General features: G+C 40.8%; 1 protein-coding gene across 1 annotated transcript in view; it reads left to right on the top strand.

Moving 5' to 3' along the window:
• Window positions 1-14797, top strand: part of LOC311504287 (uncharacterized protein) — a gene marked incomplete at both ends in the record, with an annotated part of 50807 nt that overhangs the window by 33146 nt on the left and 2864 nt on the right. The window contains 4 exons of the mRNA XM_084567306.1: window positions 4379-4422; window positions 10038-10231; window positions 10882-10952; window positions 13304-13461. Of these exons, the coding sequence (XP_084423432.1) occupies window positions 4379-4422; window positions 10038-10231; window positions 10882-10952; window positions 13304-13461 (467 nt within the window). The remainder of the gene's footprint in view (window positions 1-4378; window positions 4423-10037; window positions 10232-10881; window positions 10953-13303; window positions 13462-14797) is intronic.

Here is a 14797-nt window from a genome sequence, read left to right as displayed (position 1 = left end):
CCCTCTCACCCTCCAACCCTCACCACCCACCCTTCTGTACTGTATCTCCTTCTCTTCTGTGTGTGTTTCGGTGTGTTTGTGTCCGTCATAAGCGTAAAGAGAGCTCATCTGTGTTGGTTTTTTTGGTTTTTTTTACCTCTTCGTTTCCGCGTTTTGCACCCATCTGTTTCACGCTGGCTGTCCGTTCACACCTCTGCCATCTGTGAGGGTGTCAGCTTCTTGCGTGTTTTGAGGGTCCGTCTGCGTTGTGTTTCCTGTTCAGACCACGCAGAGAGGCCGCCTCCCGTGTCAAGACGTTTATTTCTATCAGAAAAGTTGTCTCACCTGCGGAAGAGAGTCTCACCTTCTCATCGGATGTATAATACATGGCTGCGTTATCAATAATTCAGCATCAGGTGGGCGTCCCGGAGTGGTGAGCGTTGATCAGGACATCCAGGGACCAGGCTGTTCCGGTTTGATGCCTGCTGATAGCACGCTCTGCTGACAGCAGCTTGATGATGTGCTGCCTCCCTCCGCGGCCTCCGCTGATCACCGGCTACTTTCTGTAACAGCCGAAATTGCCTCCAGCTGTCTGTTGGCGCATCAGCCTCCTGTGGACTCCATCCAGAACCTCGTTTACTCTGAACTTTTTTTAAACAAGTTCCTGCAGGAGTGTTTTTTTTTTTAACCTTAGTCCCCTCCGACTATGATTGGCGTCAACAGCTTGCATTCAGCAGGCCGCCTTCGCTCACGCTCTCTTTGCACCGTACGTTACGGCCGGGACTTCAGGATGATGGACCCGTTCCGCTACCCCAGAACCCCGCGCTCCCGTTCTCTCAAACCGCTAGTGTTCCCAGACCTGCTGGGGAAGGCTCAGGACGGACAGAACCACCCACAGGCCCGGAAGAGGAGGAAGGTACTGAAAACTGTTGATTATGTCAGCAACACATGTCATAACAAGTGCTACCTTACCCAACATTACACCGCATAATATCTCATTGTCATTGAAAGCTGTTGTTGGTATTTAGTGTGATTTGCCACAGCTCAGTACAGCATCGCAGGATAAAGCCACCAAGGCTAATGGCTCAGGTTTGTTGGCACGCTGGTGACGTTGATGAATCAGGAGTAGGTGAAGGTGTCGAACATCCATCCTCGTCTCAGCGAGCCGGCAGAGCGAACGATTGATTTATTCACCATCTACAGTCAGTCCTCTGCTGTTAATACAGAGTGCTCCCGTAGGATTTATACGGAGAGGAGGAGATGGTACAAATAAAACAGATCTTTCAGGAAACATTCGTCAGAGAAACTTTCTTCATACTGCACCTGAATGATTTCTGTTCCAATACGTTTTTGTTTCCTTTCCCTACCTTTCTTTTACTTCCATTCCTTTTCTTTCCCTTCCTTTCTCTGCTTTTGATTCCTTTTCTTTTCTTTAATTTCCCTTCCATTTATTTCCTGTTTGTTTCCTTTCCTTTCTTTTCTTTTCATTTCCTTTGATTTCTTTGCTTTCGAATTCCATTCCTTTCACTTAATTTCATTTATTTTGATGTCTTTTCTTGTAAATTGTTTCATTTCATGTCCTTTCCTCTGATTTCCTTTGCTTTTTCTTGATTTCAGTTCCTTCCTTTTCCTTTACTTTCCTTTAGTTTTATTTAATTTAATTTCATTACCTAACGATCTCTTCCTTTCTTCTCTTTAATTTTATTTTATTTTGTTTCCGTTCCTTTCCTTTCTTTTCCTTTCCTTCAAAATAAACGCTTCTTTGGGAATAACTCAAGCAAATAAGCTCAGCTCCAAATATGTCACTTAAATCAGAGACGTGCTGAAATAGCAGCTAAAAGAGGAATATACACATTCTTTATAACATCAAAAAAATCACAAAGAAAGCTCGTTTTTGGAATTTGTAAATGGAAACGGTTTTAATAAGTTATTATTACTGACTAAACGTCAGTCTATTCCAGTTGCTGTTGTTTGGACTTGCTCTTCTCGTCTTTTGACTTCTTTCTTCCAAATAAATAACCACCCGTCCTATATTGTCGTCTGTTATAACCGGCAGTTAAATCCCTCCGTTTTATTTTATTGCCAGGTTTTTTGAACATCAAGCAGTTTTCCTCAATTGCAGACAGATCACTGCGTTTCTGCTGCTCACAAATTCTCTGTTAATATTTGATGTCGACCAGATTTGTGCTACAGAAGCAGTTTGTCTTCTGCTTTTCGGAACTCCGGAAGAGCTCGCCGCCTGTATATCTCTCTGTCTCAAGTATTAAAATGCATGAGTTTGAATGCTGATGTTTGACAGTAGAGGGAATGAAACAGAACTGACTCTGTAGTGGTCGTTAATATTCATGACGCTCTGGAAGTATTTCTGATTAGGGCCGGTTTCAAAGAAGAACACGCTGGAAATGAACCTGATTAGCCACACAGAATCAGAGCCCATTATAAATCCAATTTCGTTTGACTAAAAGTCACAATGCAATGCAGTGATATTCACGAGAGGCTGGAAGTAATCAAAGAAGTGCAATAGAAGTGCGGCTCCAGTGCGAGGTTCTTCCCCCTCACATGGCAATTATGAGAAAGTGTTGTATTGGTCTACGAGGAATTCAGGGGTTGTTAGTGTCCTCTCCGTCACACAGCAGCTGTCACATCTGTCCATAAGCCTTTAACACCGAGGGCCTCCTGCTGTCCTTGCTGCTCCTCTGCAGTAGATCGGCTGTGAAAAGGGAGTTGCTATCTCACATTCGACTGGCACAGGGGGCCGCTGAATGGGTCTAAAGGTCCTCGCTGTCGCTGCAGAGTTTCAGGGAGTTGAAGCCAGCTGTGCCGAGTCTCTGAAGCCCTTCAGAGCTGAGATTCAGCCGCTGACCAGCTCCCTCATTAAACTCTCTCTGTCTTATTCTCTAAGTCTTTTTTCTTTTATGATAATGAAAGCACAAGAGTGTTCCTACTAAGCAGGGAAACAATGACCCACAAATAAATGATGAAGTTGGATTTAGAGATGAGAAAACATAAACATGACCCAAATAAAGTTTGCAGGAATCAGAGTACATGCAGACACTTAGAGTGCTTCTCGTAGTGATGCTGCAAGATATTTTTAAAAGCAACCCACAATGGGCATTTTACCCATAAACCATTGCTCCGTTGATTTTATACGAATAATACGTATTGTTAGTAATTGTAAGTAAAACTGAGGAGCCTAACTTTAAGCATTTACATTTTAAATTTAAAAACATCTTACCTCTGTGCCACCACGTTTTCTATGAAAATATTACATACTTTCTTGGGGATTGTCTAATTTGTGTAACACAATAATTACCCGTAAATAGTATATGATCATTTTCATTTTTCATTTTTACTTGTCATACTTGCATTTACATAATCGTTCCATGTGATACTGTCCTATTCTCTCTGCAGCACTGGAAATGTCAGTCCAGTGAGATCAATAAAGGTTCATCTTTGCTCGTCCTATCTCAGCTCATCTCATTTCATCTCGTAATATTTTATTGTCTTGTTTTATTGTGTCTTATCGTATCTCATCTCATCTCTTCCCATCTAAAAGTATTTTGTCATCTCATCGCATCTCATTGCATCTCACATCACATCATCTCATCTCACTTTATCTTACTGTCTTATGTTATTGTATCTTATCATATCTCATCTCATCTCTTCCCATCTCACCATATGTTATTGTCTTTTTTAATCATATCTCATTACATCTCATCACATCTCATTTCTTTGCATCTCATCTTGCCTCATCTCATAATATCTTATTGCCTTATTTGATTTGTATCTCATCCCAACCCATCTTGTGATATCATCTCTCATCCCTCTCCATGTATCTTATTGTCTTATTTTGTTGAATCTTACTGTATCTCATCCCATTGTATCTTATCTTGTTTTATCTTATGTCGTCTCATCATATTGTCTTATTTAATCGTATCTCATCACATCATATATTATTTAAGCTAACACGTCAGTCATTTCAGTCAGTTTTAACCATAAAAGCAAAAAGTTAGCTGTGAAGGTGGATCGACCTATTTCGTGAATCTAAAGCGTAACTTAATTTTGCTTTGAGCAGGTCAGTGCATCTAAATTATTTATTGCCTGATCGATTCGTTCATCCATTTATTGACAGGCTGGGTTCTTGGTTAAATAACGGCGATGGTGGGGTGGCGGCCGACTGATTGGTTGATTGATGGATTGTTTGGTGAAGAAACGAGTTCAGCTCAGGCTAAGGGCTGCGAAAGGCGATGACATTTCATGAGTGTAATATATTGAATAAAACTGCTTGCTCGCTCACTGAAAAAAAACCACACACACACAAACAATAAAAGTTTAATGTCCGTTGTAATGGCGGATCAAATCTGAACACAGCTCATGTTTATCTTGTTCTCCTTTGCAGGCTCTGTACAACTCAATCAAGAACCAGAAGCTGCAGTGGACACTGTGAGTACACGTCAATGTTAAACTGCTTCAATTTCATTTTCTGCTTCCTACTGTTCTGTTTCTGTACACAAACACAAGGGCAGGAAACAATAAGAGATATTGATTAACTTGTTTGCATCCTCAATAATGACGTGAGTGTTGTCTGGCATGTGAAGGAAACATTAGTGTGTCAAGGGTTGCTATTCTGGATCACAGCTCCAGAGTGTCTCATAGATGCCAATTAAGTCACTAGCTTTCCAAGCTTTGTTGCCATAGTTACGGCACCATGGATACGACTCCATAGCTACCGCTTTGCTCTTTCCTCCCAGCAGCAAACACACACGGCAACAAAGAGATAAAGTGCACATGTAAATATAAGCAGAGGATCCATTTGCATGCATCTGACTATGTCGTTTTCTGCGCATATGAAAATAAAACAGAAAGAGCGACAGCAAGTTTAAACGGCTCTTTACCTGCATCCTGTACAAAGGTGTGACCACAGCCTCCCACTACCTTTCCAAAAATAGCAGCAGCAGCAGCAGCAGCAGCAGCAGCAGCAGCAGCGCTCCCGGAGCAGCTGAATAAAAAGTGGTCAGAGGAGCAGTTCGAGGAGGAGATCCGCAGAGAGGCAGGCAATCCAGTTCAAACATCTCCTCTGACATATAGACAGCTATTTAAACACCGCCACCGCTCCAGAGGCCTGGCGGAAACAGATGCCTGTTTTAACACATGTAATCCACCTGTAAACAAAATGAATTCAGATTGAAACGTGTTCATTTTTCATATCTTAGCTGGTGAAACGAAGTTATGCTCTAGAAGTGGAGCGTAGTGTCACTTTTACACCCTGCTGGCTTAGCTGATGCATATTTCAGCATTTTTTCACCAAGACTGACAAATAAATCTCACTTCTATCCCGACTCTGAGGCTGCTTCTGTCGCAGTTTGTGTCTATATTTTGTCCTTCTCTTCATGTAGGTTGGCCCTGCATTGATTTAATTGTAATTTACTCCCAGATCGACACGTCTTATTGTGTCTTCTCATCGCATCTCATATCATGCTATCGCATCTTATCTCATCTCATCTCTGAGGTTGCTTCAGTTTCAGTCTTTCTTTATATACAGGTTAGACCAGCATTTAGTAGTAATTTATTCCCAAATCTTCTAATCTCATCTCATCATACCTAATCGTATCGTATCATGTCACATATGGTCATATTGTATCTTATTGTGTTATGTTGTTGAATCTCATCTCATCTCATGTCATCTCATCTCTGAGGTGCCTTCTGTTTCAGTCTTTCTTTATATACAGGTTAGACCAGCATTTAGTAGTAATTTACTACCAAATCTTCTAATCTCATCTCATCTCATCATATGTAATCGTATCGTATCATATCACATGTTGTATCTTATTGTCTTATTTTATTGAATCTTATCTCATTGTATCTTATTTTATCTCATCTCATTGTATCTTTTTCCATCTCATCTCATTTCACCATATTGTATCTCATCTCATCTCATCTCATCCTATTTTGTTATTTTGTAATTATCTTTTCTGATTTCATCTTATTTTATCTTATCCCGTGTCATATCTCATCTCATCTCATCTCATCTCATTTCCCCATATTGTATCTCATCTAATCTAATCTAATCTCATCTCATCTCATCTCTTCCTATTTTGTTATTTTGTAATATCTTTTCTGATTTCATCTTATTTTATCTTATCCCGTATCATATCTCATCTCATCTCATCTCATCTCATCTCATGACATCTCATCTCATCTCATCGCACCTCTGAGGTTGCTTCTGTTTCAGTCTTTCTTTATATACAAGTTAGACCAGCATTTAGTAGTAATTTACTCCCAAATCTTCTAATCTCATCTCATCTCATCTCATCATATCTAATCGTATCATATCGCATCCTATCACATCTTGTCATATTGTATCTTATTGTCTTATTGTATTGAATCTTATCTCATTGTATCTTTTTCTATCTCATCTCATTTCACCATTTTGTATCTAATCTAATCTAATCTAATCTAATCTCATTTTATCTTTTCTTATTTCTCAACTCACCTCATTACATGTGATCTCATTGTATCTTATTGTGTTATGTTATTGAATCTTATCTCATGTCATCTCATCTCATCCTATTTTGTTATTTCATTGTATTTTTTCATCTTTTTATTTTATTCCATATCATATCTCATCTCATCTCATCTCATTTTATCTCATCTCATTATATCTTACTTATCTTTTGCTGTCTTATTTCTATCTTATTTAATCTCATCTCATTGTATATTTCCTTATTTCTCGTTTTACTTTCTCTCATCTCAGCTCATCTCATCTCATCTATAAGGCTGCTTCTGTTTCCATTTGTGTCTATGTTCTATCCATCTCTATATATAGGTCGGCCCAGCTTTGATTTACTAATAATTTACTCCCAGATTGAGGCTTAAAAAAAACCTGCTCAAGGCCTGCGATAGAGGTGTCATATTCAGGCGCTAATACATACCGCTTGCTGTGATTATATGACTACAAACTGTGGCGTCCTGTTACAGGTGTGTGTTTGTGTGGACGTGTTATTGCGGTGGATTGTTATTTCACACCCTCGCAGAGAAAGACACGGCCACTCTCGGCGGTGCAGTTGGATGCACCCACATGTTCTCCGCTCGCATTCAACACAGACGTACACAGTGCACACATGCTTCCTCGTTCGGTGAGCGTGGGTGGATAGCGGAGGGAGAGGTGGTGATGCTGGTGATGATGATGATGATGGTGGTGGTGGTAGTGGGTATTGTGTTCTGAAAGAGAGACACAACAAGTCAGAGATACACTTCCCTGGACAGAAACAGGCTGAAAATGAGGGGAACGATCGGTTCGTTATAGGACTTGATGAGCGAAGCCTGGATGTTTAATCCCGTTCTTCTCCTCCCTCCGTGCCTCTAATCATCCCGTCCTCCTATTGTCTGCTGCGGCCACCTCTCACCGGCAGATTTGGTGCCACGTTGACATTAAACAGCCTTTATTGCTTAATATAATAGTGTGTATTAGTAGCGGCCACGCTCCGGTCTAGCTGTTTGGTGGATTGTGTGAAAAAGCTTCTTCTTCTGCTGCTTCTTTGTTGCCAGATTTTTACAAACTAGATTTAATGCTTAATGTTCTTTCCTCTAATTTCCTTTCTCTCCTTTATATTCTCTGACAGTCTTTTATTTGCCTTTCCTCACATTTCTTCACAGTTCCTTTCCTTTCCTTTCCTTTCCTTTCCTTTCCTTTCCTTCCTTTTCCTTTTCTTTCTATTCTTTCTCCTCACATTTCCTTTCCCTCTTTTTCTTCCTATTTATTCTTCACTGCTTCTCTTCTTTTACTTTCTGTCCTTTTACTCTGTTTTCCTTTTATAAGTCCTTTGTTTCTCTGATATCTCGTTATGTTCATCCTTCTGGTTGCCTTTCTTTTCCTTTCCTTTCTCCATCTTAGTTTTCTTCTTCTCTCTCCTCCTTTCCTTCCCTACTTTACCAATGTTTTTTTATTCTCTTCCTGAATGTTCCCATTCTCTTTATTTTTTATATTTTTCTCTTTACCCCTTTTAACCATGTTCTTCCCTTTTCTTTTTCTTTTTTCCTTTCCTTTCTTTTCCTTCATTGTCCATTTCATTCATTTTATTTTCTTCTTTTACCGTCATTCTCCTCTCTTATCCTTATTTTCTTTCCCTTTCTACTATTTTCTTCTTTCTCTTCTTTGTTTTCCCATCTTCTCATAGTCTCCCTTCCTTTCCTATTTCTTGCCGTCTTTTCTGTCTCGTCTTTTTTGCCTTCCTCTTCTCCCCCCTTCTCACTCACACTATTGTTGATATTGTTCTGCCATCTGAGAAGGATCATCTTTGTCTCCCCCTCCCCCCCGCCCCCCATCTCTGTCACTACTCTCTATCTCTTTCCTCCACCCATCCATCCATCCATCCCCCCGCTCTCCAGCTCCTCTCCACTTTGTGCAAAGAGGGATTCAGGCAGGCCGGCAGTTACCAGGCAACAGGCTAGATGCTCATTGGCTCCGTCTCTGCTTCTCTTTCTGCATGGGGTTAACTGCTGTTATGTACTGTTGGTTACTCATAGCGTGGTCTCGGGGGAGGTTCGGCATGCAGCCATTTTCTATTTTCAGGTTGAACTTTTGCATGGGTGCCGCCTGGTGAGGTAACAAGTGGAGTTGGTGTGTTACCTTTAGCCGGTGCAGATGCAGAGGCACTCGCCGCTGTAGCCTGAAGCCTCGATCAGCTGCTGATGTGACAAATCCCCTTAAAAGCACTAAAAGATGCACACAGTGGGATTATTTTGAGGAGAATGGGATTAGCGCTGCATTGTCAATGATCTGAATGTTAAAAAAATGTGTAAAATATCAAATAATGCTCTTTACATGCACACCATGACTCAAAAAGACTACTAATTTATTGGAAAATAACTGAGAAAACAGTCACGTAAAAAAAAAAAAAAAAAAAGAAGTAAAAAGTAACTCTCTTTTTCCTGGTACATTTGGGTTTACAGTTCACATGAGAGCTGAAACGAAGAGACAGAAATGAAGCTGCAGACTCAGCAGCTCATCGGGATCCTCCTCGAGGCCCGTTTCTAATGAGCAACGTGCACAAAAATTTCAGATCCAGCAGCGACAACTCTTAGGCTGAAAACTCACTTTAATGAGGAGCAGGCGACTATATTACATTCTGACTCTACTTTATGTGTTCATTTATAATAGCCGTTGTGCGTCTTGTTTCAGAATAAATGAGCTAAACTCCTCTTCCACAGATCATCCCTGGTCAGTATGTGGTCTTTAATGTGACCCGGGACTCAGTGTGTGTTCACACTACCAAAGGAATGAGGTCAGATGTGTCCCAGACCAACTCCGCATGTGGTCTGAGATCAGATCACTCAAATGCGTGCTGCACTCTAAGATGGACACATGTGTCTGGATTGTCTAGGACGGATGTTAATGCAACGCCTGGAGGTTAAAGAAATTATTTTCAACCAAACAACTAGACAAATAAGGAGCAAAAAACATTTACATCTGTTAGCAAGAACACTAAATCAGCTTTTGTGCCACAAAATGGTTTCACCTCCATGTTGGCTTTTGGGTTTGTAAGTTTGTTTTGTAGATTCGAAAACAGCCACAGAAGTTTCGTGTGGAAACAGAAACCTTCCATCCACCTCCTCTGCTGCAGCAAAAGTCTTTAAAGCCTCATATTTTGTTGCAGTGAGGAGAATCCTGTTGTGAGGAGCCCTCTGGGTAAAGATGCCCCTGTTTTTCACCTCAAAGCTGGAACAAGATAGATGGTGTCACTCTTTTCCTGTGGTACGCGGTGATCAAGGAGAGCAGGGCTCGGAGAGGAAAGAAAAACTTCAAACTTCACTCAGGTTTCCTCCAGTGATAGGATGCTTTGTAAATGTCTACCAGGACTGCGATATTACTCATGTGTTCATGTGTGAAGTCTCGGGACCTCTTGTCCTGTGCCGTTCCTTGGGTAACAAGCACAGAGTGCGAGGCGAATGGACAGGATGAATGATGATGTGTTTATTCACGTTGCTAATGAGACATGACACATAAGTGTTGATCACCATGGAATCAGTTTTTTTCTCTCTCTCTTTTGTCTCCATAGTGACGAGGAAGAGCTGCGGAAGTCATTCTCCGAGCTCGGGGACAGCCTGTGCGAGTCCAACACATCCAGATCGATGAAGAGGGTGGCCAGCAGTGGGAAGTCCCTGTCGGACGAGACGCAGCCGCCGGGAACGCTGCTGTACAAGAACGGCTTCCTGGTCCGCAAAGTCCACGCCGACTCAGACGGAAAGAGAAGTACGAGTCGAGTCAGGGTTTGGATTTAGTCATGAATTGAAGAACTCGTCTGAGAACAAGAAGTCGAGGCAATAATTCTTGCAGTGGCATCTCATAACCCTCTTATACGAGTAGAGGGTTTTATTTTATGACCACTGATGTACAGCTTTTATTCTAAGTAATAAAACCTATCATAAAAATGACTAATTATGCGCCAATCAGCCATAACTTATACTGTGTAGGTCCCCCTGACACCATGGAGGCATGGAGTCTTCTAGAGCTGAAGGCGTGTTGTGGTATCTGGCACCAAGACGTTAGCAGCAAATCCTTTAAGACCTGCTTTAAGTGGAGAGGTGGATGTCTCCGTGGACCAGACTTGTTTGTCCAGAACAAAGTCAAATCCTTCCTCTCTTTTTCCTGCTTCTAACATAAACTTTGAGGACAAAATGTCATATATATTCCCCCCACTGACCAGATAATCAGAGTTCACCTTACCTGTCATAATGTTACGCCTGATTGGTGTAAATGCACTAATTTCCCAATAGCTTGCCAAAAAATGCGGTTTCGAGGGAGCTGTTTATGAATTAAGTTTCCTGAGTAACAGTCTAAAAATGCACCATTATTTAGCTGCATGTTTAACGCCGCATTAACGCATTTTCTCCTCCTCGCAGCACCGAGAGGGAAGAGAGGCTGGAAGACTTTCTACGCCATCCTGAAAGGGCTGATTCTCTATCTGCAAAAAGTACGTTTCTCACATCTTATCATCGAGTGTGTGAGTGCATCATATGTATATTTACAAGTCTGAACGGCTGTGTGAGGAGCCGCTGCTTGATATTCATTATTCAACCTTTCAAATAATGGCCGACTGCATCTCCATAAACATCCTGCTTGACTTTCGTGCCAGCTGGTGTGTAACAGGAGGTGAATTTTTTATCTCTGTGGTGATTGTCTCTTTAGAAACCAAACTAAAATATACAATCCACATCATGTCATGTCACAAACTAGATATCAGGACAAACAGCTTTGTAGTAACTCCCCTGGTTAGGCTAAATCTAACCAGGGGAGTTGCTTTCACTTCTTGTTTACTGGTCTCAAACTGTTATGACATAACGCCCTCGTGGAGCCGAGTCCTGGCACCGTGCAGAGGAGCCATACGGAGCGGTGGGCCTGGCTCTGGAGAGGGGAAAACCTCTGCCAGCATAACAGGCCGCTGCTGAGTGGAGGGAAAAATGTGGCACGCACTCGAAGAGCATTTAATTCAATGTAAATTGTCTCAAGATGCTTTACAGAACCCACAGTCTGGACGGGTTCGATCCCCTCTATATGTCCGTAACTGAGGTGCCTTGAGCAAACAAATAAGGACCCATCAGACTCCCCGGACGCCCTGCATGGCTACCCTCTGCTCCTAGTGTTAGGGATAAAAGCAGAGAACAAATTCCATGTATAGGACTTATGATGATGATAACAATGGATGCTGCAGGAATCAGGCAGTCTTAATCCAAGTAAATCCAAACAAATCCAACATGAAGTCTGAACCCCGAGCAGAACCCACCTCATATGGGGAGACCCATCTGCTTGAGTCCAGCCGAGTAGAGTCGAGATGGATCTAACCCTGATACAAAGTACAAGATACAGCTGATGCTATGTCTTGAGCCATGTGGGCAACCTGATGATAATTACAGGAACCCAGCCCAGAAGAAACAAATGCATCAACTGCTTTTGCAGCATCAGTTTGAGTCTGGATGTTCCTAATTTTGTTATTTATTTTACCGGTGAAAGAAGACAGTCCTGGTCGCATTTAACCCCAAGGTTTCTCACACTCGTATTTGAGGCCATGGTTATACCATCCAGGGAAATTATGGCCCACTTAAGACCTCGCATTAACATCTGACCTGGGCAATAAAATGTGTCTCCACACGTGTCCCCGGCCGGCAGCCAGCACTTGAGATCCAATCTCAGTTTTACGCTCTGTATGTAAATAAAGAGCGCCATCGTCTGGTCTGGAGAATATTGTACCAGCTGCTGTATGTAATGGATCTGTACCTACCACTGGATCAGAACCGTTTGTTGACTTGCGACTTGAGGAGATGATCCATATTTTAGAACAAGCTGTAAAGTCTCTCTCAGTCACTGAAATCACACGTGTTACGTTCTTATTCATTTATTGATCTCCAACCTGGCGTTAGTTATTTTAGGGACAAAACTCTAACTGAACCCTGGAAGCTTCCTTACTCACTGTAATATCTGGTAATGAAAATACAGCGAAATAAACATATAGACATATCTTTATTAATTAAATACACTTAACTCCACGTGCTCCTTATACATCAACATGACCGCATCAGTAATTAACCACATGCCGATCTGTTTTTATATGATTAGATAGTAAATGTCTGAAGTGTGTTATGACTAAATACAGTTACGTCTGTTTAGAGATTGAAAGCTGTAGGTCATTTAAGCCCTTGTGTCTTTAAGGCATGTTTGGAGTTTAACAAGGTTGATTTATTTCATCTGGTTTCATGGATAAATATAGCTGGGTGTCATCTGTGTAGCAATGGAAATTAATGCAGTGTTTCCTAATTATATTGCCTGCGGGAATTTATACATTTATAATGTGAAAAGTATTGCTCCTTGTATTGGTCCTTGCATAGAAGTGGTGTAAGCAAAACCCAAAACGAGAACAAACTTTTAAAGTAAAACAGGAAGAACGCATATGAAAACCAAAACTAAACTGAAACTCGTGGCAAAATAACAGAAAAGGTCCAAGAAAATACAAAACAAAAGCATGTGGCAAACAGATGTGGTTCAGTTTATAAGAGTATAAAGTGTAGAGAAATAAAATAAGAGTAAAACAAGACATGTTGGATGTTAGAGATTCCGATTAACACCAATAAAAATCTGCAGTCTCCATCAGATCCATCAGTGGTTTTAATGTTGTGGCTGATCGGTGTATATTTCCCTTATTAAGGTCATTTAATCGTGAACATCTTCCACTTCCAGATTTGTCCTTGCCTGTTTGTAAGGAAGCTTTTAGCCACTACTCTGATTAAATCACGCCCATGTTAATCACAGCGTTGGTTTGTCTCACGCCAGGGGGAGTACAGGCCTGATAAGCAGCTATCTGACGAGGACCTGAAGAACGCCGTGTCCATCCACCACTCTCTGGCCATGAAAGCTTCAGACTACAGCAAGAGACCCAACGTCTTTTACCTGCGGACCGCCGACTGGAGGGTTTATCTCTTCCAGGCACCGTGAGTCTCGTTCTGCCCGTTGTGTGCTTCTCACTGAGCTGCAGTGGATGCAAACACAAACTGAAGAACACGAGCAGCTGCACAGCCTCTGCTGCCAATGTAGTTTATGCCTAAACTAGGGCTGAGTATCGCTACTGGTTTCCTAAATTGACTTGAATCCGATTTGATTTAATATTAATTCATTTAGAGATAACTAAAAAACGAACGCTGAGGTTTGTGGCTTCTCCAGAATAATTTCCCTCTAGTTTCAAATCTTTCATGTGTTTTTGCTCTTGTCTTACTTTTTAAATCCAACCAGCTTTCAGTCCTGACAGTGCTCTCAGAGTTGGAGCTTCTGTCATGCTTTGGATCACCCTCACACATTGATTTTTTGCACGGTCTTACAAGATTTTTCGTGCTAAACCAGTCTTGCGAGACAGCAGGTTTCTAGCTTAAACTATACGACAGTGCCACTTAAAAGTTTGTGCACATTATGTAATATAAGCTGAATATATTGGTTACGGTCTGGTAATATTTTAAGATGGTTAAGGTTAGGGGACATCTGAGAACAAAATGTAAAAGTATTAGCGTTAAACTATATTATATATACTCTTCTGTAGCTTCTTTCTTTTTCTTTATCATTATTTATTCATAATAATCCGTATAGTTATTTTGTCTTAAGCATCTAGAGACAATTTGTATTGGAAACTATATACGTACATAGAACTAAATCAAATTGAATCTTAATTAAGTTTAAAAGGATTTTGACTAAAACTGAAATATAATATGATGATGTATCACAAAAATAAATAAATAATAAATAACTGTGAGACAAGTTAAGCTGAACTCAATGATGCAAAGTAGAATTATAATATAGAAAATAAGTTAAATACTTAAAGTTAAGGTTAGGCAATATTTAATAATGAGTTAGGGTTAGAAATACAATTGCTAAATAAAGCTGTATGTGCTTTAATGACTGTAGTTTATTAGAGATGGTGAACAGAATTAAATAATTAGTGTAAAACTAAATGTTTACTAATGGTTAGGTCTGCAATTCTAAATAATTAATTTGCCTGGATTCAGATTAGATTTAATCGGATTAGATTGGAAATCCTGGAACTAAGTTAAATTGAAGTAAAGTTTCAGAATTATTGGATATTGGATTGGAGTTAGGATATCAATAGAGAACTATGGGGTGAGGGGCTATGTCAATGCAACGTCCTTTCAAAGATAGAAACACGAGTTTGTGTTTTATCCAGGAAGTGGCACATGAGTGGCCACATGTTTCAGCCCCCTGGAGGACAGGCTCTGTGCTCCAGTTGCTGCTTGCATTTGTCCCAGATACTGTACTTGTCTC

The sequence above is a fragment of the Chelon labrosus genome (assembly GCF_963514085.1).
Source record: "Chelon labrosus genome assembly, chromosome: 19".
Classification (NCBI taxonomy): domain Eukaryota; kingdom Metazoa; phylum Chordata; class Actinopteri; order Mugiliformes; family Mugilidae; genus Chelon; species Chelon labrosus.
Note: the sequence above shows the minus strand (reverse complement) of the source record. Positions and strands in the feature narration are given on the sequence as shown.